General features: G+C 42.4%; 1 protein-coding gene, 1 long non-coding RNA gene and 1 other non-coding gene across 3 annotated transcripts in view; 1 reads left to right on the top strand and 2 right to left on the bottom strand.

Annotated features, from left to right (window-relative positions):
- Positions 1-21531, bottom strand: part of LOC143037948 (uncharacterized) — a 561040-nt gene extending 539509 nt beyond the window's left edge. Inside the window, exon 1 of the long non-coding RNA XR_012967537.1 lies at positions 21393-21531. This is a non-coding gene — a long non-coding RNA (uncharacterized LOC143037948). The remainder of the gene's footprint in view (positions 1-21392) is intronic.
- On the top strand, positions 7097-7168 carry TRNAA-CGC (transfer RNA alanine (anticodon CGC)). The gene has a single exon. It is a non-coding gene; the product is annotated as a tRNA-Ala (tRNA).
- A 3168-nt stretch (positions 21532-24699) lies between the features above and the next one.
- LOC143037707 (uncharacterized) overlaps positions 24700-27536 on the bottom strand; it is a 395763-nt gene continuing 392926 nt past the window's right edge. Inside the window, exons 7-9 of the mRNA XM_076206248.1 lie at positions 27216-27536; positions 25084-26004; positions 24700-24731 (exon numbers count right to left, since the gene is read on the bottom strand). The exon at positions 27216-27536 is cut by the window's right edge and continues 156 nt beyond it. Coding sequence (XP_076062363.1) covers positions 24700-24731; positions 25084-26004; positions 27216-27536 — 1274 coding nt within the window. The remainder of the gene's footprint in view (positions 24732-25083; positions 26005-27215) is intronic.

Raw genomic sequence — 27536 nt, 5'->3', positions numbered from 1 at the left:
TTGCCCCTTTTTCTTCTCCACCTTCTCCTCCACCACCATAACAACAACAGCTATTGCCACTATGACTGTAAACGTCATAATCAGTGACCAAGCCATTGTCATTACATTATCATTGCCCCCACCACCATAACCACTACCATTGCCACCACTACCGCCACAACCACCACTATCCCTACCACCACAACCACCACCACAACTACCACTACCACCACAACCACCACCACATCCACTACCACCACCACCAGCTTTTTTGCACCTTTTTGCATCCCACCTCCAGTTTCTCTACAACGACCACCAACCAGCTTAGTGTATGGTCTTCCTCGTGACGTCACTAAATCATCCTTATCTCCAGCAAGACGAACAGCCCCGAGAGGAGGAGGAGAAGGAAAAGCCGGGAGAAAACGGAGCAGTACTAAAACAGTTATAAAGGAAACATCGAAACGGGAGCTGAAATATGGCGCGCCGGAGAGGAGAGGGCCAAAGACCCCGAGACAGGGGAGTTCCAGGATCGAACCTGAGGCTCTGAAGGACGTGAGCTTGAGTCCGATTGAATAGGACAGTTGAACACAAAGATGAATTGGAACCATAATAAAGACGAGTCATTTGTATTCCTGTGAGGTCAGGGAATTCTTTGTGCATATATACGTGGGGTTCACATATTGATCGAAGAAGAAAGTCGGAAAAGAGATGAAGTTTGTAAGAGAGAGAGAGAGAGAGAGAGAGAGAGAGAGAGAGAGAGGAAGAAGAGAGTAAGCAATATAGGGTGAGAGTGCGAGTGATGTGGATGCGAGAACGTGCGGGTGGAGCAAAAGTAGAGTGGAGGAAAGGTGGAATCCGACGAAGAAGGATTCCAGAGAAACAGAGACCGAATCTTCCGACGGAGGAATCGAGAGGGAGAGGAACAGGAGGAGGAGGATAGAGAGGGAAGAGGAGTGGGAGGAGGGGGTAAGGAAAGAGGGGGGACAGATGTACGAGTGTGTGTGTGTGTGTGTGTGTGTGTGTGTGTGTGTGTGTGTGTGTGTGAGAGAGAGAGAGAGAGAGAGAGAGAGAGAGAGAGAGAGAGAGAGAGAGAGAGAGGGAGGGAGAGAGGTGGAGAAAGAAAGACTAAAGTGAAAGAATAGAAATAAAAAAATAAAGAGGAAAGGGTGAAAAAAGAAATAAAGAGGAAACGAGGGAAGGAGAAAAAGAACGAGGACGAAAAATAAAAAAGGGCGATGGGTGTCAGCGAAAATCTTTAGAATGAACCAAATAGGACTCGGCAAGGAGGCGTCGGTTTGGTGAACGACATGACGTCACCATCGCTCCCACCTTCCTGTGGAAACTGCCGAAGGAAAACAGAGTTTCTGGAAAAGAGATGAAATAAGAGCCAGAAAGAAAGAGAAAGGGATGAAGAAGGAAAGACATGTGATAAAGATAAAATTGATCAAAACAAACTCAAGTACAAAGTCACTTGGCCCGTTTACTGTTTTGTCGCCTTGTACTTTACAATCGTCCTGGCTGGCTGGCTGCCTGCCAGGCGATCTTATTCAACAAAAGGGGAAAATTCGTACGCAGATAAAGAGTTGAAGGACGAAGACTAAAGGTAGTTGTGGACGTGGGAATATAAGAAATAAAGGAAAGAGACGGGAGGAAAGTACAGAAACAAAGAAAATGGAGCGTACATAAGCACTTCTTGAGGAGTAAAAAAAAAAAGAAAAAAAAAAGGCGGACACGATAAAATGGTGACTATTACATGTCCACCGGCAACATAAAAAAAAGGAGGAAAAGTATAGGCAATGATGAAAAGGAGATTAAAAATTAGTGCGAAACACACAAGTGGAAGACGCGAAAAGTGTACTGGAAGGCAGGAGAAGGGAGGAATCGGGGGAAACTGATAAGAAATGTGGAGGAACACAAGAAAAGCCGATAAGGAAGGTCGGTGAGAGAGAATAGGAGATGGAAGAGGAAGAGGAAGAGGAGGAGGAGGTGAAGGAGGAGGAGGAGGTGAAGGAGGAGGAGGAGGTGAAGGAGGAGGAGGAGGAGGAGGAGGAGGAGGAGGAGGAGAAAGAGGAGGCGGAGCAGGATCAGGTTAAGAAGAAGGATGACAAGGTGAAGGCGACCATTTGACATCTCCATCCTTCCGAAACTCTCAGATAAGATGGGAAATATGATCAGTAGCTTCATTTGGAATGAGAGGGATAGAAAAGAGAAAGGGGAAGAAAGGGAGGGGGGGAAGAAAGTGAGGGGGGGAGGAGGAGGAGGAGGAGGGAGGAGGATCCAGGCCCGTAGAGAAAGAGGTTATGGTGGAGTTGGGAGGAGAAAAAGACATGGAGTCGGGCTAGATGGCTTAACAGTGGGGAAGAGGAGTAAAAGGAAGAGGAGTGGGAGGGGGAGTAGAAGAGGAATGGGAGAGGAGGTGAGGGGGAGGAGGTGTGGGAGGTCAAGAAGACGGGGGAAGACGAAGAAAGAGGAATGGGAAGAAAAATGAAAAGTAAGAGAAAGAAAAAGAAGAGAAGAAAAGAAAGAAATAAAAAAACAAGAAGAGGAGCAAGAAGAAAAGGTAGGGGAGAGGGAAATGAAGGACGGGGAGGAAGAAGGAGGAGGAGGGGGAGGAAGAAGAAGGAGGAGGAGGAGGAGGAGGAGGAGGAGGGGGATGAGGAGGAGGAGGGGGAGGAGGAGGAGGAGAAGAAGGAGGAGACGACGAAAGGAGAGAAGAAGGAGGAGGAGAAGAAGGAGGAGACGACGAAAGGAGAGAAGAAGGAGGAGGAAGAGGAGAAGGATGATGTAGGGTAGGAGACTGCGAGGGAGCCCTCCCTTCCCCTTCCTCTTCCTCTTCCTCCTCCTCCCACCCCCACCCCGATCCCCCTTCAGGAGTTGGGCGGGCTGCGCACCCCAGGTCATGTAATAAGACGTCGAGCGGGAGCGAACGTACGACGCCACACACCGAGCCGGGAGTGCTCGTGTCCGCTTGTTTATGCGCGTCCGTCCGCGCGGGCGCGCGCGCGCGCGCACCACACACGTAGAAACAGAGGAAGAAAAGAGCTCTTTGAATAATCAGCTTTGACTTATGGTTCTCGTTAGGGGGAGTCAATACGTGCAGGATGGCTGAGTTCCCAGATAAGAGCCAGGCCTCATCATCAGCTGGCGATAAGATCGTCCGTGGAATTCTGGGCCAGTTGTGGTCTGGTGTGGACCACCACCCAACAACTCCCACACCTGTACTCTATGACCCAACTCCTACACCAGTACTCTATGGCGTGGAAAAACTTGGGTATAGATCGAAAGGTTTAACCAGGAATGTTACTGTGCGTATGTAAGCGTATATGCGTAAATGTGCACATACATGCAGGCTTCAATACACTGATACATGCATTCGTATGTATGTATGCATGTACGCGGAAATACACGCAAGGATATGTCCGCGTACGCATACACATACGCTCATGCGTGCACAAACACTTACACACACACACACACACACACACATTGTATGGAGTGGGGACTTCAATGTATTGCAAGCAAAATGGGCGAGTGTCAATCAGGTTTTCCGGCCAGGCAGATCCACCACAGACCATCATTTCACGCCAAACATAATTCAAGAAAAGACCTCGAAATGGAACAAATACAAGTACGTGGTCACGCAAATGGATTCCGCAAACAAACAAATAAATAAATAAATAAATAAATAAAATTAAAATGATAATAATAAATGAAAAAATTGTAGAGGCCATCAGACACTTTGCGGAGTTGAGGGCATCTCAGGTGGTTTGGACACATCATGAGAATGGAGGGCAGCAGACAACCGGAGATTTAGTACCATTTGCAACCCGCGGGGAAGACCGAGACTGAGATGAAGAGACAATATTTTGGATGCGACCAGAAGAAGAGAAGGCTCCGTCACAAGAATGGAAGTGGAGGTTTATCAAGATAGGATCTGTTGGAAAACCTTCATCCAGGTAGTCAAACTGACAAGCTTAGTCTGGTGAGGTGAGAAGATGCGACATCCCCCATGGTCCAAATCATTTGTGAATCGTTTTTGATTGGAGACTAATCTATAAAAAAAAAAAAAAAAAAAAAAAAAAAAAAAAAAAAAAAAATACTATCCCTTTCTTTTGTCAATTCTAAGATTCCATCTCTTTGGTGCGATAATTTCCCCAAGGATAAAAGCCCTGGTCAACAAAATACTAAATACACATACACACACACACGCACCACGCACATACACAAACGCACGCTGACGTATACAAAAACGTGCACACACCCACACATACACACGCATGCACACACACAAATATACACACACCGACACACAAATGTATACACACACCGACACACACACACACACACATATAGACACAGACACGCATACACTCGCAACCACACACACACACACACATTTTGATAAAACTGAGAGACACTTGTTCTAGGTTAGAGATAAAAATATGTTAACAAGATAACATTTTTAGTGAAAGGTATACCACTATAACACCACCACGACCACAGAAACCGCCATCGTTAGTCATTGCCATCACTATCACCATCTGTATTACCAGCGTTATCACCATCACCCTGAACAGATACTATCACCGTCACCTCTGTTGGTACTATCAGTACAATGACCACAGCTTCATCCTCTTCCTGTTCCTCTTTCACATTTTTTCTGCCTCATCACTCACCCCCCCTCTCTCTCTCTCTCTATGTTAATTCTTCAGTTACTGCTACCTCTCTTCTTCCTCTTTTCTTTTCCCACCTGTTCTTCCTCCTTCAAATACTGCTACTGCCTCTTCTCCTCCTCCTCCTCCTTCTCTCCCTCCTCCTCCTTCACCATCACCCACAGCTGTGCGTGCGCCTCCAGGCAGCCAGGGATACGTCTTTTTTAATACATGCAAGAACACGAGCGGCTCATTACCAGAAGCCGGCGGGTGACCGAAACGCGCCGGATCGACCGGTAGCCCGGCATGTAGATTACCATTAGGAGGAGGAAGACAATGATGATGATGATGATGTGGGACAGCGGCCGGGCACGTGTTCCTGTAGCGGGACTGAATGATCGTGGAACGTCCTCGTTTTACAATGCACAAGGAGGCTGTCCAGCCGAGATTCTAAGGTCACTGACAGCCCTGCTGACTGAAACCGCCACATAAAAAATATTTAAAGTTCTTTTAATATTTGTGTGATACGAATCATTATATATGACGAGTAGCCTGCCATTAAGGCGCCATCTATTGACCAAATGGGGATACTACAAAGTTGTCGTCAAACTTTGGAATCAGACTGTGCCTCATTGGCTTACCTAAGCGGATTCACGCTCATTCCAAGAGCCTTCCCACGGAGTGTCACATGTTCAATCACCAGGAGAAGCTTAGAGACCAAATGTTTAGAAATCCAATGCTTACTCATTTTACATAAACTTCTGTACATCTTTTACAGATACAATACACTTAAAAGTACTCTGAGTAAAGAGGAATGTCATGATACATCATTCTCACTTACGTGAAATATTGATTAGACTTCCAGTGTAAGTGTACTAGCGCGCGCTTGTAAACATCTTTGAGAGTGTCAGTTCCCGCGCGCATGCATGGTTATTTGTGTGCGCTTAAATGTGTATGTGTGTGTGTAATTGCTCGCACCGGAATATAGGAGTGTGCACATGCGCGTGTAATAATAGATGTGTGTGTTCGAGTGGTAACAGTTATAGGTAAGTGTGCGTCCGCGTGAATATAGGTTTATGTTCGCGCGCGCGTGCATATGTGTAATCGTGGGCGCGTGTATGATTATTGATGTATATATATATATATATATATATATATATATATATATATATATATATATATATATACATACATATATATATAAATATATATATATATGTGTGTGTGTATATGTGTGTGTGTGTGTGTGTGTGTGTGTGTGTGCGTGTGTATGTGTGCGTGTGTATGTGTGTGTGTGTGTGTGTGTGTGTGTGTGTGTGTGTGCGCGTGTGTGTGTACAATTATAGGTGCGTAAGTGTGCGTGTGTGTGTGTACGCGCGCGCGCGTGTGTACAATTATAGGTATGTGTGTAAGTCTATGTGTGCGTGTGTACAATTATAGGTATTTGCGTAAATGTGTGTGTGTGTGTGTGTGTGTGTGTGTGTGTGTGTGTGTGTGTGTGTGTGTGTGTGCGCGCTTAAGTGTATGCATGTATTTGCGCTCACCTAAGCAGGTTTATGTGCTTGCATGTCTGCAAGCGTGTGCACATGTGTACTTGTATATCTTGTTATTTGTGTGCGCGTGCATTGTGCATATTGGTGTTGGTTGGATGTGCTGTGTGTGGGGGGGTCTCTTTGTATGCACGCGCGTGTTCATGCGTCCATATTTGTTTGAGTTTGTGTGTGTGTGTGTGTGTGTGTGTGTGTGTGTGTGTGTGCGCGTGTGTTTGTGTGTGTATATGTATGTGCGTATGTGTATGCCTGTGTATGTACGTATGTGTATATGTGTATGTATGTGCGTATGTGTATGCATGTGTGTATGTGTGTATATATGCGTATGTGTGTATATGTGTGTACGTATGTGTATGTGTGTTAACCGATGGACGTCTTCATGCCTAGCGGAAAAGAAGTTTACGCGTACAGATGCAATGCAGAGTAGTCTAAATCCACTTCATGACCAAGCTGCAAAACCACAGTCACACACGCGGTTACGTTACTTGATCGCCCAGGCCACTCTTTTTAAACGAGCAACATCTGCGAGGAGTTCGGAGTTCGAGTGTTTTTGTTGAGAGAGAACGAGAGGCAACTGAGCACGCGCGTGCGTGTTCACTCACCCCCCACACTCGCGTTGTACAGAATAGTCCCCCCCACACCCTTTCTCCCCCTCCACTATCGCCCTCCCCCTCCTCGGCCCGTCCTTGGTACTTTGTTATCGAATACCGTCCCTCTCTTTACGGAACTGTGTTGTCAATGCACCAGATTTATCGCCTCGTTCAACATCATACCCACCAGCCCTAAGACAGCAGTTTGATGCTTAGGTCATTAATCACCAGACCTAGCCTTACACTTGCAGCCTACCACTTCAGCACCACACATGAAATATGTATTATAAATAAATATTCACTTATTTACCCTCCCGTTAGTCGTGGGGGTGTAACTCAGTGGTAGAGTGCTCGCTTCGCATGTGAGAAGTCCCGGGTTCAATCCCCGGCACCTCCAGAGATATTTTCATTCGTTGGAGTGGTTGGGCACCGGGCAGGTGAAGCCTGGGACCGCGGCCAAGACAGGCGAGTGGCCGAACTGCCACGCGCCACCTACGAAATGTAAACACAAAGTAAGCAAGCAGCGGACACTCCGGGCTAGCGAACTCGGCCAAGCGTCGGATCAATAGCGTATTCGCAGGAGTGGTCGCTGATGTACCACCACGGACTGGGTCTATGGGGAGAAAAGACTTTTTTTTTCTCTAAAGGAAAAAGAAAGCAGATATGTTGGTGTACATGTGTGTACACGACGGTGTTGTGAGAACAGACCCGGGTATGCAAAAAGTTTTTTAGATAAGCGTTGATGCGAAAGTATGGCATCTGCTCGTGTTCGTACGCGTACTCACGCGCGAGCATACACACACACACATGCACATACACACACACACACATGCACATTCACACACATCTATATTTACACACACGCACAAACGCAGACACACACAAACACACACACACACACATACCTATATTTACATACACAGACATAAACACAGACACACACAAACAATACATATACACACACACATACATACATATACACATACACACACACATACAGTATATATTTACACACACAAAGACACACAAACACAGGCACACACACACACACACATCTATATTTACACACACACAAGACACACAAATACAGGCACATACACAAACACAGACACACTCACACACAAATTGACGCACACTGTGCGTATATAATACACTTAATTCTAGTAAACCTGACTGACACTCACAGAGCCTGCCTGCCTTCTCTCCGCACTCCCTCCTTTATGCCCACAAGAGTCGCATCTGTCTCCATCGTCAGTGGACCCTCCTCACAGAATATCCCATCGCCACCAACATAAACTCCACCATGAAAATCCATGTGAACAAGTTGTATAGACACGGTAAAGGAAACATGGACTGGAGGTGAAGCTTTTATTCCTGACGTTTCGTCTATCGACTTTCTTTGAGAAAGTCGATAGACGAAACGTCAGGAATAAAAAGCTTCACCTCCAGTCCATGTTTCCTTTACCGTGTCTATAAAACTCCACCATCTCCTCCTTTACCGCGACTTTAGCCATTTCTTCAGACGTGATGACCTTTTTTGCCTCCTCTGTCCTCATCTGCACATTTTCCCTCCGTCCCTGTCTCCAAGGCGGTTCCTAATAGCCTCGTCTCTCCCTGCCCTACTGTCAACGTTTCTAATATAAAGAATCTAAAATATATTTGTCTTCATCTGTGTGTTCTCTGTCATCTTCATCATCTGAGTAATCTTTGTCGCTGCCATCAGTGCCGGATATGACGTCATCAGTCGTACAGTTTGGTGACGTCATCTTGAACCAACGTCTTCTAAATTGGACTATTCAAGTGAAACGTTTGTTACTGAATACACGTTTTACTTTATATCAAATGTCACGTTTAGTGAGCGCTGACACAATTGGTTATTTTAAGAGAAAACTTGACAATTTAATGGATGAGGATAGTAGGTGGTAACGGACATGGAAATGCCTAGTGTAGGCCTTATGGTCTCTTGCGTTCTTCTCTATTCTTATGTTCACACACACGTAGCTGCACATGTAGTTGCTGGGAGAGATTTGAAGAATTGGACATCCAACTACAATTAATGAAGATTTCAGGGCAACTTCTCATAATTCGTAGACCCACATGTTTACGTCATGACACAGAGACGCATTTCAAAGAACGTAAAACGTCAAAATTGTTTACGTTAAAATGTCAGCTTTGCGTCAATATACGTCAAAATCTACGTCAAGATGCCAATTTATAAAATGTGGAGAGACAATTTCAACGAATCTAGAACGTATAGTTTTACTAACAGAACAACATCAAGGTAGAATTACACTCCCGAAGGAATGTGTATTCTCACACTAAAAGCGATTTCAAGAATAAAATGACGGGTACCCACCAACACAAAACAAAAAATATTTGTGATTTTCACATTTTCAAAATACGAAATTATAAAAAAAGAAAGAAAAGAAAATCTCGAGGGATGGGATTATATTGAGGGTTTTGTCTGAAGTCTGCAAACACTTTCTAAGGTGAGTAATCATGGAGTCTAGTAGTGTTGGTTCAGTAAGACCTAGTAATTGAGCATCACCCTGTTTCGTTGCTATTTGACAGTCTCGCCTGTGATTCTACAGCCTCGCGGAGTATACCGACGCCGCCACAGCCACCGCCGACGCAGCCACCAGCTCCAGGTCTGTCCTTTTCCAGCCGACTTGTCCGCCACCAAGAAGAGGCCTGTCACCCACAGTTCCAGCCAAAGAATCCATATGTTTTTGTCGAGGTCTCTCCTCTCTCTGTGACCTTTTTTTTTTTGGCTTTCCAGGAACGAATGTTATTTTATTCTTTTTTGTTTCCAGATATGTACGGCATGCATACGAAAGTGGTATGGCATATGGAATGACCTAGGGCGTTGGTAGGGTGATGGTATGAAATATGGCGAAAATATGGCATGTGTAACGAATGGATGGAATTGTGTGGCGAATTCTGCTGTGATGGAACTTATTTGATATTGTGAAACTTGGGTGTGTAGGCCCTTGTGTAAGCGTTGTTTTGTGTATGTGATGTACAAGGTTATGTGAATGTGTGTCGGCTGTAGAATCCGGTCATACCTGTACAGTCATACGCGAAAGTTTTGACCTACGTTACAGTTCTCATAACGTCAATATAATTTTTTGTCAATTACGTGATATATTTTCCAAAGTAGAATTTGATTTACAGCTGCGTCATTTTCTTGAATAGACAGAAAAAAATGCCAGGCAAAGAATTTGAATTTTGTATAATAAATCTCGGTGGGTTTAAACTTTTGATCGTGACTGTATATAATTATGTTCACTCGGCTAAGATTTTTCTATCTTCACCAACGCTGCTGAATCCTTGGTTTGTCTCATATTTCACTGAATTCTTTTTTTTATTTTTTAATGTTGATTTGTGTTATTTGTCTACAAGGTCGTTACCCTCAGATGGATATTTGCCAGGTTAAGATGAACAAGTTATTGAGGATGAGTACATATGGTTCAGTGATATGAAATGTGATGACCTTTACACATGAACTATGTCGGACAAGTAGGGACATCAGTATGTGTGCACAATTAACCCAATGTGTGCCCCACCCGATTCAAATGTTTATTCTTTCAATTAAAGGAGAGCCCCAAAGAGCTAAAATAAATAAATAAATTAATTGATTAATTAATCAAAAATAAATAAAATGAAATAAAAAATAAATGATTAATCAAATAAAAAACAAATAAAATAAAATAAAGAAATAAATAAAATATCGATTATTCCGTTGATTAATTTACTCGACTTGTATAATAATTTCATCTGTCGTCGGGCGATTTCATTCAGCTGAGATGAAACCCCACGAAGATGAGCGATCGTTAAAAAGATATAGACACGGACTGGACTGAAACAGACCTGAAGAATCCTTCGGATAACTTGTACGTGGAAGACTGCGAATACTTGTGATAATAATGCCTCTATATAACAGGTGGTGAGGAGCCTACGCCAGAAGGCACTGAGTAGCTGCACACGAAACCGTCACCTTTGCCCTATGAACATGCGCTTTGGGGACTGTTGGGGGGCAGGCAACACACATTCACTGCTGGGATTCGGAAAGGAATGCGGGACTCGAACCCATACGTGAGTGAATGCGAGACCAGCACGCTTCCGATGACGCCACCAGAGAAACTTATGTGTTGATATAATGATCCAAGTTAGCAGAGGCATTTCTGTAATTTTCTTTACAAAAATTATTTTCAAAGGATAACTGCTATACACACAATTACCTTAAATAATCAAAAACAAAAGAACAATACTATGTTTGTTACTTACACCCGATACTCTGTTACCCGCACCCTAATGTGCATGTACACACGGCAAAGGTGACGGCTTCGGCCGCAGCTACTCAGCGCCTCCTGGCGTAGTAGGATCCTCACCTAAAGGATACATTTTGAACGTTCTTTGCTCCCATGTCCTCGATAGTGTACCGCGAAATTCATGGTCCGATCCACAGACATATCTGTGGTTTTAAGAAATGTTAACAAACACTTAAAGCTAGAACCAGCCAAAGCGGTTTTAAAATTCTTATCACGAGTGACAGTGATAAGAAGAGCCATGTTGGCTTAGAATGACCCTCGTGATCGGAAAGGTAATCACAATACAGCAAGAGTAAAACAGGATCTTAGCGACACTTACAGAGAACAAGAACAACGAATAGAGCCTTCCAACTGGACTTCAACCTCGACGCTCAGTTAAAGCTACACCTAATGATCATCACGTCTTACAGCATGTACGCGTTCTTTAGACCATATCACACCTGAATAAAACATCACCGAAGTCTTCAGGCCAAACGCCTCCGCTACATGACGACTCGATCAAACGCGGGACACGAAAAAATCTATTCCAGTACATCATTATTTATGCCTGGAAGTGCCTGGAAAATTTGGTTCCAAATGTAGGCCTACAGAAGCACCTCCATCCAAGACGATAGCGCCTCTGCTATATCAAAACTACAGATGGTGTAACTCAAAGAATGAAAACCATTATTCACCACAGTTTCACCCACAATGGGGAGCGCCTATCTAACGCTGTTCCCAAAAGTATCAGGATCCTGACAGGTATATCCACAGACAGTTTCAAGAATCAGCTGGACAAATGGCTGAAAACAGTGCCCCACCGGGCTATCCCAGTGCAAACAAAAAATCCCTACAGTCTTTATTCATTAAAAAAAGCGGAGCAGATCTGCCTGGCAGCAGTGGAGGTCCACCTCAGCTGTGTCCTTAGTTGACGGAATTCATCAAAAGTATAAGTAAGATTCTCCAAGTAATACCTCAACCACGAGAGAAACCACGGATCGAGAGAGGGCGCGGCAGACGCTCTGCCTGTGGTAAGAGGGATCTCTGTTTTTACCAGAGGTCTTCACCAACGAAGAAAAAATCTATCCATCACTGTGATCGATGGGCCCAGGAGGGACAACACCCCACATCCCCATCCCCGCCCTCCCTTGGTCATACTTACGATGCCTCTCCACGGACGTGCACGTGTGTGTGTAATGTGTATGATAAGTGTGTGTGTGTGTGTGTGTGTGTGTGTGTGTGTGTGTGTGTGTGTGTGTGTGTGTGTGTGTGTGTGTGTGTGTGTGTGTGTGATGTGTGTATGTATGTGTGATATATGTGTGATTTGTATGTACGAGTGTGTGTGTTTGTGTGTGTGTGTGTGTGTGTGTGTGTATGCGCGCGCGCGCAAGCGCACATTCCACATATATATCTCCCCACTCATCAATTTATGACACTGAAAACTGCTGCCATATTCTTGTACATCCCCCTGTGAACAAAGAAAATGCAAGACGTACTTAACACCATCGAAAGGCAATGCTTTTCTCTGCCGAGTTTTTCATTTATAAAAAATTATTTTTAGCTAGAAATAAGTGAAAAATAGGGAAATTATTCTAGTATTTGGAATCAAATAATTTGAAACCCCCTTCTATACCAGGTAACACCTTTATATTCTAACTGCCTTCAGCCTATTTCATTCATATCTGTGATACCCCCTAACCACACAGACCCCCTTAGTGGAAGGATTAAGCTAGAATGTAGCTCCACTAACTTAGAAAGATATTTGTAAAGGTAGGTCTTATGTAAAACAACACCGGGTGTGACAACTGCTGTTGACATAGACTCTGCATGTGGTATACACGCGTGTTAGTGCATTGAGCTTTTGTACCAAAACTTACACGAAGGGGGGTGGGGGTGGGGGTTTTAAGGTAGCCGGGGGGGGGGGTGATAGACGGTAGCCGGAGGTGTCCGATGCGCTCTGGAGGGAGGGTAGCAGGTGCACGGAGCGGGTGGGGTGCGGAACCAATGTTATGGATGGAGGGATTATGCTGCACTTGAGGCCGCCAATGCTTAGGCGGGGACGGCCCGGGAGCCATACGCTGGCTCAGGTATTTCCTTGATCAAAATATTCTATATCATGTCTTACTTGAATATCTAACATTTCAAAGACATTGCAACGGTGATGATTTTATGTTCGCACACACATACATGTGTGTGTATTTAGCTAACAGTATTTATGTAATTTTGTATGCAAGGAAGTAGAAAATTCGTGGGGTCCTGTCTCTTAATCTACTACTATGATGCCTAGCTTCAAATTCATATATGATATGTGTGTGTGTGTGTGTGTGTGTGTGTGTGTGTGTGTGTGTTTTCAAAGATCAACAAATGGGGTAAACTGAAAATATATAATACACAGAAAAAATGACAATAAAATGAAAGCATAAAGTTAAGTGCCGGAACAAGGGAGCAAGTTAAAAATGCTCTCTTTGGAAACTGGATGGAAAAGGAGGAGAAGAAGTAGGAAAAGGAGGAGAAGGGGGTAGGAGGAGGAGGAGGAGGAGGAAGGGGAGAAACCCGAAGTTATTCTTCGTCCAGGAACAGGTGTAAAGTAAGGTCAAGCTCCAGCTTTCAAGGTTTTCGAAGGGGTTGTCCACACAAAATGACTCGACATGGACTACCACGAATTAAAAGCGTCAGAGAGAACTGATTGTTTTTGGTTTCCCGGGAATATGATTCTGCCAAAACTCGATGAATGGTTCATAAATCTTCATGTGATTAACAGGGTGTAATCAAGTCTTTACGCCCGATACATTCTGCACATTGTCGCGTCATTCCTGTGACTGACTGACTGCGCACGCACGCACACACACACACACACACGTACATATACACAAATTGGACGAGACAACAGTGTGTGCAACAACCATACAAGAATTTAAGAACAAACTAGATGCTGAAAGATACAAAGACGGGTCTCTACGAGCATAGCTCCCTTCCCGTATAATACAACTAGGTTAATACACATACACACTCCAGGTGCTAAAAGATTATTTTCAATCAAACAACAGCTTTACTGATTCGAATTTTGAGTTCCGAAAGAACTTTATTTTTTAGGAGATTTTTTTAATGTGTCGCCTATGACGAAGTAAGGAACACGTAATTCTCCATAAAATTGTACGAAAGTAAAACTTGAGGCAGGAAGCAGGAAAACCAGATGTCTGATCAAGGGCGACCTCGATGATTTATGATCACTAGGTGAGTCGAATGAATGAAACTGAAATCAAGAAAGTTTTTATACGTATTCTCGTGGTAGCTCTTATTGAACCTGTTAAGCTATTTTATATATATACGCTTTGTAATTGCAGTGTAGATCATATTAACAAATTAACATAAATTTGTTTCTGAGGGTTTGTGTATGGACCGGGACAAGAAAGGTTTGAGGGCTTACAAAGGATTACAAAGGAGGTGCATGCCAACAGGAGACCTTATGGTCCATAACTAGGTCGGATACGGAAAAAATTACAATAATAAATAAAAGCAAAATAAATAAAAATTATAATAAAAATAATAAATAAAACAAATAAATGTATAGGTATAGCTGAATAATAAACAAACAGGTAAATAGTAAATAATAAATTGTATGGCAGCGTCTTGGGGCATGACGTCACAGGCACTCGAAAAATTCGGAGCATTTCCACCCGACGCTGCGTCCTCAGTACCTGGGCCTTTGGCCGACGCCAGGAAATCCATCAACGGGAAACGTACACGACTTGCCGAATGTCTCGGGAGATTTGGTGTCGATTTTATTGGCTCAGTGTCATTTATCCGATCGTCAAGATAAAGAGAAAAAAATTAGGTCGGCTTCAGAACGATAATAACTTGGGGGATGATGTATTTGAATCGAACCTGGCTCGTTACTCAACCCGTTCGAAATGTGCCAAATTGGGCACATGCATGCGGCACCTTAATGTGCAGGTTTTATTTTATTTTCTTAATTATTTTTTATTTACTCATTTATTATTATTTTTTGCGTGATCAGATCAGGTCGAAACGGGGTCTCGACCGGGCGAGACGACAACCAGATCAAGGTTCCAGCCAAGGAATCCCATGAAATTGATCGGAGTTACAAATACATATGTACACACACACACATACACACACACACACATATATATATATATATATATATATATATATATATATATATTACATACACTCGTCAAGATCATCACAATAATGAGAGGTATAGACACAAATGCTTTCACTGAAAGAAAAATACCACGTCAAATGCAAGACTGACGAAAAGTTTCTTTTCTTGTTGGAGGGACAAAGTCTATGGCCCCACAGAGCACTCTCCTCCATAAACCCAGTCATCATCTACTGATTCTGCAGGATAACCAAAAACAACAACAAAACACCAGTAACAATAACAACAACATAACCATTCTAAAATTCGTATGATGACCCATGCAGCATCTTAAGAGTAATCGTGGCCAGGAAAAACTTTGATTATGATATTTTCTTTCTTAGATTAATAATATGAAAGACTGGTGGGGTTATATGCATGTATATGACGACCTCGTTCACTTGCAAAGCCAATGTCATATCATATCTTCTTCGTTTACTATATTCTCTATCTCAAGCTGATATATAGATATCTAACTGAAGAGACTATGGTGTGGTCTCCAGCATCAATGAGAGCCTCTCTGGAGACAAACTCGCTCTTCCGGTCCTCGATGACTTCGCCTCGACAGCGGCACCCTCGAACCTTGACAGAAATCGATTTTACTTTTCCACAGGAAATGGGGGGTCCGATTCCGCGGCCGCCATGCGCCGCCGCTTCCAGGAAGCAGAAGCTTCCTTCCGGCACTCGACACTCAAGGAGGAAGCGACGGAAGAGGGTACTCTCTTCGGTCTTTGCAAGAAGAGGAAGAAGAAAAAGAAGAGGAAGAAGAGGAAAAAAAAGGAAGAGGGAAAAAAAAGGAAGAGGAAAAAGAAGAAAAAGAAGAGGAAAAAGAAAAGGAAAAGAAACGGAAGCAGACAAAGAAAACGAAAGTAAAAAGAAATAAGAAAATGAGGAAGAAGAAAAAGAGGAGGAAGAAGAAGAGGAAAAAGAAGAACAAGAAGAAAGAAAAAGAGCCTATGCCAGGATGCACTGAGTAGCTGCGACCGAAGTCATCTTGGCCCTATGTGTATGGGCTTTAAGGGACTCTTGGGGGTAAATCACAATCACTGCTGGACATCGAAGAAGAGTACGGGATTCGAACTCCCAACCATGTGGATGCGAGACCAGCACGCTTCCGATGACGCCACCTGCGCATTTCCCTTTCTCTCATTACACAGACCCGAGTTCGAGTCCAATAGGTTCTCGGCAGTCAGAGCACACAGGGCAAAGGTGGCGGATAAGTCACCACTAAGCGGCTAGTGCCGTAAGCTCTCCCCTTACCAGAACTCGTAACGGTAGACTTGCTCAATTACATTGGGCGCGAATAGCCATGTTTTCTTTTTCTTTTTTTTCCCTTCGTGAATCGTCGTAACTTTTTCCGTAATGGCTTTCAAATGACTCGTCCGGGTCTCTCTGACTTTGACATTCTGTTCTGCGGCTAATTGCCGGATCCTGTTTGAAGTCGAGCATTTCTCTCGATTGGTCTATAATTATCTGTATTTATAGGCGGCTCAATTTTATTTCCGTCAGAGGTCGCGCGCTTGTATGGGACAATGCCATGAAATACAATTGACAAGGAAGCCGGAGGGAGGCCGTTTTGGTGTTCGATAACAAAGCCCGCTGCGAACTCAAAAACTGTCTTAAGTTAGGAAATCGTTTAAAAAACTCGCCTTGCATAAAAAAATCACCGGACATGGCCCGAAACTGGTCTTAAATGATTTTCAGTAAAGGTCTGTAATAAAATGATTTACTTTAACCTTATCAAACTTGACCTGATCAAACCAAACCAAATATTGGAATGTCTTAGAAATTATCCAACAAGGGATTAAATTTAGTTTTAAACGATCCCTTGTATAGTTCGACATTCTGTTAGCTCTAGCATAGTATGTATAGCTCTACACTATACTAGTTCTAGCATATAGTGTATAGCTCTATACTATGCTAGCTCTATCATATAGTGTACAGCTCTACACTATGCTACCTGTAGCAGTGTATAGCTCTATACTATGCTAGCTCCAGCATATAGTGTATAACTCTATACTATGCTGGATCTAGCATGCATTGTATAGTTCTACACTATGCTAGCTTTAGCATATAGTGTATACCTCTACACGATGCCAGTCTAACCTAACCTTACCTAAACTAACTTAACCTAGCCGGGCTGAAATTAGAATTGGTGCAACACACATTTTGATCTTGCGGCTCTACTGAAAGGAAACTGTGTTGTTGAATTCACACATAAAATTTAACGTCTACTTTGTACACTGCTTCACACACACAGACGCACATAAAATGATAACCAAACACGTTGCCCTTGGGCACTAGTCGCCATGCTTGACAGCGTCCAATTAAAGCTGGAGTCAAAAGTTTTGATCCACTTTATGAAATTCATAATAGAAATAAACAGGTTGTCGCTGTGTAAGAATACTTCTTTCTAAGCAAAAAAATAAATAAATAAATCAAATAAATCAAATAAATAAAAAAAATGAAAAATAAAAATAAATAAATTAATTAATAAATGAAAAAAAATACTACGAAGCACATGCTGAGTAGAAAAATGCATCAAGAAATGACCAGCAATTATCATAATTGTGTACGAAACATTGCCGGGTGATGGAACTCGAGACTTTTGATCTAGACTGTACACGTGCTGGGTTAGTCTTCAGCCAACTGCTCGCGCGCACGAGATGCTGGCCGCTGCGGGTATTTTTTTTTTTTGGGGGGGGGGGACGAGGGGGACGAGTGACAGTAGGACTTTACCGGCACAAAATGGGACGGAAGGATACGAAGGGTTTCCGTCAGAGGACACGAAGGACGAGAGTTGTACAAACTTCCAGGAAACTTGTACCCACAACAAAAATAATTTTCTTTAGACGAGATTTTTTCTACAAAGGCGAGGCTAAGGAAGTGTCTTTGCAGAATGAAAGGCTTGCCTTATTTGGGTAACAGGAAGACTATATTCTCGTTTCTAAAAGTGAGAGAAATCTTCATTGGTAAAGTGGGAGGAAGAGAACGAGGATCCCCAATGAACAGGTGGATCGACTCTGGACACTTCACTTGGAATTTGAATATAAAAGTCGTTACTGAGAACGAGGGAGGCAACAGTCTTCAACGGGAAAGAAGAGTATGTTGATGACGAGATAGCCGTTTCTTTCGAAAGGAGAGAGAGGGGGAGGGAGAGGAAGGAGAAGAAGGGGGAGGGGAGAGGGAGGTGGAGAAAGGAGGGAGGTGGAGAAAGGAGGGGGAAGTGGAGGAGGAGGGAGGTGGAGGAGAAGGGGAGAGGATAATGTCCTCACTCATGGATGGGGGAGGGGGGGGGTACAAAAAGTAGGAAGAAGATTGGGACTTTGATCAATATTGACTTTCGGTTAAGTGTCATCCCCTCACGGGAATAAAACCATCTGACGTTAATCAGAATGAATATGGATCATTAAGTTGAAGATACAATCTAGACAAAACCAATGCCTTGTAGACGAAGCCCTTCCCCAAAGGCGAACAGAAGAACCTGGAATTGGTTGACCAGAAGAAACCCCGTAAAGAAAGATGACACCAAATCCATCACTGAAGGAAAGTGTAAAGAGGATTCTTCAATCTAAGAATTAGAACAGAAGTCACTGCTGGGATGACGAAAAGACGTGTATGGATTTCTCTCTGTTTCAGATCTACGGGCACCGTGAAAAAGGGCCTAAGAGAGTGCGAAGAGAGAGATATAGAGAGATGAGGAGAGAGGGGGTAGATAGAGACGAGGAGAGAGAGAGAGATGAGGAGAGAGAGAGAGAGAGAGAGAGAGAGAGAGAGAGAGAGAGAGAGAGAGAGAGAGAGAGAGAGAGAGAGAGAGAGAGAGAGAGAGAGAAGGGGAGGTTTGTACTGTAGGAGAAAGTGGGGCTGTGTCCATCACCGAGGTGAGCGCGGGGGGGGGGGGCGTATGGAGGACGGAGACGAAGCCACTGTCTTGATATATGTATGGAGACAGGATTCCATCAAACGCGCGACCAATTCCTTGCCTCGGGGGGAAGTAAAGAGGGACATCGGTATTGGTGGAGAAAGGACCCCTGAATGACCAATAATAGTAATGCTTGATATTAATGGTGTTTGAAAAATAGTAACGAGACAATATAATCTGCCAGTGATACTATTACTATGTACAGTCACCAGCAAAAGTTTTGACCCACCAAGATCTTTTTACGATACAAAGTCAAAATTCTTTGAACTTTTTTTTCATCCAATCTAGAAAATTACCCGACTGCAGGCTAAATACTACATAGAAAACATATGAACTCGATAAAAAAAATAATAATATTGACGTTGGGAGAATTGTAGTGCGAGTCACAACTTTTGTTCGTGACTGTACCTCAACCCACAAAGGTCCACCCTTTATAGATCTTGCTCGGACTAAGGTCAAACCATTTCGTTCAATCTCGAGGTGTTTCCTTGGGCGTCAATCTCAACTAGCCCGTCAAACCCACAGTTTCCTCTTTGAATATTTAAATTACGCTTTGTCGCTAATTCGTCTTTTTCCGATGTGCACTACAGCTACACGATGCAGCTTTGTCCTGCGTTTCGACAGAATCCAATGTTCTTTTCAGTAAACAGTGTATAACGACGAATATCTACAATAAACCTTATCATATGTGATCACTTTTGGCTTATCAAAGACAACATTATGACTACTGCTGTGATATTTTATTATAAAAAGATTGTAGCCATTTCTCGCTAGCATGCTACTTGCTTCGGTTACCATCTCTCGTTTTCTAAATTTCCAAATGTCAAATTACTCTATTGTCATATAGCGAGAAGATCAACGACGAATTAAGAAAAATTAAACTTATACTAATGTTAAACACATTGTCGAGATGTTCTTACGGAAGTGTGGAATGTTATAACCAACCAAAGTCGTTTCTACTTAAACGAAATAGCAAAAGAAAGTAGCATGCTAACGAGTGTTATCTCACCTCGCCAGCACTTCACAATATGGAACCAATTTTGGTCAAATACACAATTTGGCTGTATTTCAGTATCAACAAATTTGATGGAGTCTATTCCCTGTGCTTCCGAAACAATGTATTAATAATCCTCTATATTTGCCTTCTTTCCATTTTTTTTATTTTGTATAACAAATAAAAATGATCTTGTTGTACAAGTGCAACTGGATCCAATATGGCTTTATGTACAATCAATAACGGATGACATCACAAACTGTTTATATCTCGACTTAAAAATCTAAATCTACTTATGATTCTACTTTTATCATACAACGTTTTTGTTAATTGTTAAAGTTATCATTTGTTTCAGCGAGTTTAAAATTTTTGTCTCAACCTGAATTGTTAGTTTTTTTGATAGTCGTCTTGATCACGCATTTTACGTTTAGCTAATCAGTTATCCTTGATGTACAATTTTTCTTTAAAAAATAATAAATATATAAATGTCACATAACCCGGAAGAATTAAATTCAAGTCATTTATCACCGTTTCAAGAAGCCTTTTAAATATAATGACTGAGACGAGGAAAACCAAGCCCCTTGAACTTTATCATCGTTCAAATCTTCCAAAATGCTTTATCCTCCAAGAAGAGGAATGAATAAAAAGAAACAAATAATTAATCTAAAAGTTCGTCTCTTTTCATCGTTTTTGCCTGATCCTTGACATGGTGCCATTTACAGAACAGAAGTATCCAAAATAACACCAGGATAGATACCTTGCGAATGACGTCATAACGGTGACGCGCAAGAATACTTATTTCCTTATTCTTTGTTATCGATGCCACAAGGTTATTCAGTTAAGCGATCGTTTATTATAAATGATGCCAGTTTTTTGTCTAATTCTGAAATTTCTATTCAACTGAAGGAACCCTCGCCAATAAGGGTTGGAAATGTCGTTTGTGAATAAAACGCCATCGACCGAAGGTAGCATATCATTCCGCGTAAGAAATTAGCTCTTAAAACATGTTCTTACGTGCATACTTAATTTCGTGATATCTTACTATTTTTTCTCTCTTACTGAGAACAGTACACTTACTCTGATACATTTTCAATTACCACTATACTTTTTAACTGCACGTATACCCAGCTACCATTTTTTGCAGTGTAAATACTAAAATTAATGTACAATTAGATTTTACATGGGCACCATTTTGGGCATAACCGAAAGACTTAATTGATTACTTTTTACCTTCGTTTTCCCTGCGTATTCCTCGTTGACACTTGCTTCATCATCTTGCAACTTTTTCCTTTAAATCTTGAGAAGAATTATCTTGTTCACAATTCACTAAAGAACGAAACTAAGACGGAAAAGATAATACACACCAATAGATTACACACTTCTTTTCACTTCGCTTCGTCAACTGATTGACGACACGAATCAAGAAGCGAATGGTTCCTTTCTTCCGATTGTATGTAAATAAAAACCATCTCACTTCACTTGGATATGTCGTAAATAATAAAATATATTAAATTCTCATAGTCTGCACACCGATTAAAACATAAATTATATGTTTGGTTTATTCTCAGATATGGTTTACAATGCACTATATATTTCCTGCCTGTGGAGAAGATTGTCGACATTATCGACGACATTGTCGACATCAATCATGGACGACTTTGCACATAATCTTAAACACATAGACACATAGAAGACTTCCTGGAAGAGGCTTACGCCTGTGACTCCAGATCCACATTTACACTATGTGGTAGCTTGTGGTGGATCTTTGCTTTATAATCGTATTTTAGTTCTTGGTTTTGCCAGAATTTGTCAAGTCTACCCTCATATTGGTTGACTGATTTTGCTGCAACCAACCATCCAGGCAGCTGGTTCCAATTATTGACAACCGTACACGGGAAAGCATATTTTTTTACATTCAGCCGTGACCTTGTCTTGAATAATTTCAGTGAGTTTCCCCTAATTACGTTCTCTTCCCTAAGCTTCAATATGTCTTGAGTGCAGTCTCCATCATATTTTCCTGTCGATGTTTTGTAGGTCTCTATCATGTCTTCCAGTGCTCCTCTATCAGCCAGTGTTGGTAGGTTCAACCTCTTTAGTCTTTCTTCATAGCTCAGTCGCTGCACATTCTCCACCATCTCAATATCTTTTACCAGGTGAGGACTCCAAACTTGGTTAGCATACTCAAGATGTGGTCTCACCAATGCTACAAAGACTTAAATATTGTTGCATCCAATGTAACAAACGTCCTTCTGATTAGTCCAACTATTTTATTAGCTTTATCTACTTTCTCTGCCAGGTGATCCACACAGATTAATTTATCATTAATTATTACTCCCACGTCCTTCTCAGAAGTAATTTTTCAGCTGTTTCAGCCCTGATGATAAACGCTGTTGTGTTAACTATTGACAAAAATAATAACTGAAAGTTCTGTGGCGTGCATTAAGGAGAAAAAATATAACATTTCTGATACCGGTCAAGCTAAACCTATGACGTCATTATCATAGGATTTCAACATAATGACAACTTTTACTCTAATTAAAATCCAACGCGATACTTTTCTAGTTTTGCTATCAAGTGCGACTATAATGAAGAGTAAAGAAAAAAAACAAAAAACAAGCAGGCAGAGTAATATGATCTAAAAAATAATACATCAAAGTAGTGTTGACATTATGCAGTTTGCAATAGAAAGTTGCAATCGTTGAGTTATTACTACCAAGCAGAGACGTGCAGAGACTTCCAGAAAGGCAAGGGATGTTGGAAAAAAGGACATTTCCCTAACTCTTTTAAAATTAAAACCTGGTATATTATATTAGTTACACATTATAAATACATACATACATGACACACAGGAACCCACAGTCGGAGAAAGAATAAACTTCGAATAAACTTTCTCCGACTGTGGGTTCCTGTGTGTCATTTATAAATGTGCTACTACATTTCTGTTTAGAAACATACATACATACATATATATATATATATATATATATATATATATATATATATATATATATATATATATATATATATATATACATATAATCTGTATGTGTGTGTTTGAATTGAGCCTTGTGTCACTCGTATGGCTTCAAGTCTCCTTTATGGGCGGTTCCAGGTCACTCCGTTACTCCAATTTCTTGTCTTACCTTGGAAGTTTGTGGACATCTGGACATTCCAGCCCATTTCCAAGACCTGTGAACACCTTGTATGCACAGTGTAGTGGATCCAAAATCAGCTGGAAGGAAAACGACAGTTGAATATTTTCGGTGGTATTCTTAAAAAAATATTTCCTTATATAAATCTTACATAAATCCTTGGAATGGAAAGATTTATATAAGGAAAGGATTTTTTTAAGAATGCCGCCGTAAGATTCTTACAGTGGTATTCTTAAAAGATATTTCCTTACATAAATTTTTCCTTTCCAAGGATTTATATAAGATTTATATAAGGAAAAAATAAAAACACCACCTTAAGAATCTTACGGTGGTATTCTTGAAAAAAGATCTTTCCTTATACAAATCTTTCCCTTCCTAGGATTTATATAAAATTTGTATAAGGAAATATTTTTTCTAAGAATACCATCGTAAGATTCTTACGGTGGTATTCTTAAAAAAATCTTTCCTTATATAAATCTTTCCCCTCCAAGGATTTATATAAGATTTATATAAGGAAATATTTTTTTTAAGAATATCACCGTAAGATTCTTACGGTGATATTCCTAAAAAAAAAATCCTTATATAAATCTTTCCCTTCCAAGGATTTATATAAAATTTATAAAAGATAATATTTTTCCTAAGAATACCATCGTAAGATTCTTACGGTGGTATTCTTAAAAAATATTTTCCTTATATAAATCTTTCCCTTCCAAGGATTTATATAAGATTTATATAAGTAAAGATTTTTTTCTAAGAATACCACCGTAAGATTCTTAAGGTGAAATTCTTAAAAAATATACATATATAGATATTTCCCATCCAAGGATTTATTTAAGATTTATATAAGGAAAGGATTTTTTTAAGAATACCACCCTCATTACTGAAATTGGGTTCTCTCTGAAGAAAGAACTCGTCCATCTTCATTAAGAAAAGAATGAAAAAAGATCGTCAATTTCTATTGTAAACTTGTGGTCCAGATTTCTTGAACACTTTCACAGCATCTCTTCATCTAAGTCAAATCATCTGGTATTAACTTGAATAAACTATTTCAATAGTTTCACCTCAACAAAGGAATTAATCGAAACAACTGACCACTTCAGCTGTTTGAGAAACAGCTGAACCCAGATGTACACCTGATCGACAGCTGTATGTTGTATTCAACCCATCGCTGCTGTGAACGCCTTTACATAGTTTATTCTGTCTAGCGTTTGACGATCTTATTCGACCCGTACTGACAGAGGACAGATGTTGGTTAGAAAATAAAGATAATTTCTCTTTTGTCTCTTTTTAATGGGAAGATTTGCAACTGCATGCACGAGTTACAATGGTAGTAGTTCATCTAGAATCTAAGACTGACTTCTAGTTGGCGCGGTGACACTCTTAGCCTACGTCGATGTTAGTCGTTGCAATGATGCTTCTAGAACAACCGTATAGAATGTAAGACACATCTATGATAATGATCAAGTAAGCACACATGATGGTGCGATGTGGCCCTTCTAACAACAAACAGGTCTTTTTTTTTAACAAAAACACATCACTGAAGACGGCGGTCATATAACTTAACACTTCAGAAGCGCACTAAACGGACTAAAAAGATTAATTTTCGTAACACATATGGCGTATATCCGCCAAGGCATTTAACATTATACTACCCCCTCCCCCTCCCTCTCCCGACCCTCCTCCTCCTCCCCCTCCTCCTCCTCCTCCTCCTCCTCCTCCTCCTCCTCCTCCGCCTCCTCCTCCTCCTCCCCCTCCTCCTCCTCCTCCGCCCTCCGCCGGGTACTCCCCTCTACTCGACGGGAAGCTGTCTTCCCCTTCTCGTCCAACCAAGGTAGACCCTCTCCCGCCATATTCCCTATGATCCCCTTCGAAGGACTCATGGCGATGGAGACCAGGATCGTGTTGATGGTGGTGGTGTTGGTGGAAGTGTTGGTGATGGTGGTGGTGGTGGAGGGGGTGGAGGGGGTGGTACTCGTCATGAGGAGGCGGGGGAGGGTAGACGACGGTTCCCCTGAGGGAGTCGTACTCCTCTATCCGGTACTCCTCTTTGACCGAGGTGTCCATCGGCTCGGGGGAGTAGGGCGTTGGGGCCTCCTCCTTGATGACTCCTCCAGGGCCCCCGCGGTCGTGGGCCCTGAAGTAAGACTCGTGGCAGTGATGGAAGTAGGCTGCGTGGTGACCTCCTCCAGGATAGGACGGGGACCCGGACGAAGAAGAACCGCTGAAGTGAAGTTCTTGGTTGAGATACTGGAGGTGCTGTTGTAACTGCTGTTGCTGTTGTTGATGCTGTTGTTGTTGTTGCTGTTGTTGTTGATGCTGTTGCTGTTGTTGCTGGTGGTGATGGTGATAGTGATGGCGGTGATGTTGCTGGTGCTGCTGCTTGGCAGCCTCCTGCTGGGCCATGGCGTATTCGCTCGCGGGTCCGCTCAGGTACCTATCGAACTCCGCCCGGTCGACGTCCAGAAGCTCTTCCTGGCCCATGTGGCCCGGGACTTGGTAGTGGGTCATGTGGGACGCCGCCCCGGGGTGAGAGAAGGCGTAGGGAAGCGGGTGCTGCCCGTCGTGCGTCCCGTTGTGGCTCGGGTGGGGAGGGGCAGAGGCATAAGGGCTTCCGTAGCAGTACGAGGCCGGGTTGTGACACACCTCTGACCCGGAGACGGCGGCCAAACCTGCGTAACTGGAGACTTCACCTGTGATCCGGAATAGAAAAAAGAAAGATTTCTCACGACAAGGCAATAGAGAACACCAAATAATATTTATAATTGTGACGTGTCAACATCCCAAGACTAAGTGGCTCCACGAGCGTAAAGATCAAATACACGGACTTATGATTTATCACATTGGGTAACTATAATCATATCATAAGCCACTTGATAAGCCGTCGATTTGTAGGTTATTTTACTTTCGTACTTATTAAAAGGGTAAGGAGATAAAGATATTCACAGTATTTCTATGTAACTTATTATTTTCTCACCATTTGTAACCAGGCTTGTCCTTATCTAACTTAAACTAACCTAACTTAAGCTAACTTAACCTTACTTTGCCTACCAAGTCAGATTTAGCCAATCCTCATACAAATGATTTTCCCATGCAGTGTCTTTCAATTTTTTTTTTTTTTTTTTTTTTTGAGGGGGGAAGTGGCTTTGGATTATGCTGCGTTTACACCGAGCAAATCGGGGCCGATTCTCGCTAAATGTTGTGAATTTGAATAGCTAGAAGAAGACTTTGCTTGCAGCATTCTAATACTTCAATCTAACATTTGTAAAAGTTTAGCTCCTTTCGTTTCGCCATTCAGTTTCTCAATACTATATGACGCAAAGGTAATTTGACTTCTGAAGATTGAAAAAAAAAAGAAAAACGAAAGATTGTAACCGACGTCGTTTCCGCTCAAACGAACTCACAATGGTTGAGAGAAATCGGCCGAGACTCGTTCGGTGTAAACCCTTAGGTGGGACACACTGGTCAATAATGTAATCTTTAGAGACGTAACCTGAGGTGTGTTAGTGAGTGTTAATGGGGGCACGAGCACTACGTCACCATTCCTATTGTTTCACGTGCCGACTTTATCCCAATCAGAGGGTATATACAAAAAATCCCTCTAATACAGTGTATCTCTGCCTCCACCACTCCAGATAAAATTTCTCGCTACGCTCCGACCCAGTTAACACAAATAAGATCACCTTTATTAAAATAAGACGGTTATTCTGTAATGACGGTGATGACGTCAAAGAGGCTCACACCAAACGACTTTATTCAGGTACAGAGACGCCTTCGTGGCCTTAATCCTGTCCCATATTATCACATGCAATCGTCTCTAAAAAATGACATCAGTGATCATGTTCCAAAACGAGCTGGAACTTTAGCTCTAGTTTACACTATTTCCCAGCATGCGAAGGGGTACCTGCTCGGTAATGCGGCCCAAGACCAGCGCCAGGACTGCTACTGCTGCTGCTGCTGTTGGCGTGGTCTCCGTGGGTCATCGCCATCTCGCCGCGTCCGCCGCCGCCGCCGCCCTGCGGGAGATCCTGCGGGTGGGTTCCCCGTCGGAAGGACAACTCCCTATCGCCGCCGCCGCTGCCGCCGCTGCACGACCGCAGCTTCTCCGCCGACCCGGAGGCGCTCTTGCCGCCTTCTCTTCGGTAACCTCGCCCTCCTCCTCCACCTCCTCCACCTCCTCCTCCTCCTCCTCCTCCTCCTCCTCCTCCTCCTCCTCCACCTCCTC

This window comes from Oratosquilla oratoria, chromosome 23 (genome assembly GCF_046742065.1).
Source record: "Oratosquilla oratoria isolate Oo_2021 chromosome 23, ASM4674206v1, whole genome shotgun sequence".
NCBI classification, from domain to species: Eukaryota; Metazoa; Arthropoda; class Malacostraca; order Stomatopoda; family Squillidae; genus Oratosquilla; species Oratosquilla oratoria.
Note: the sequence above shows the minus strand (reverse complement) of the source record. Positions and strands in the feature narration are given on the sequence as shown.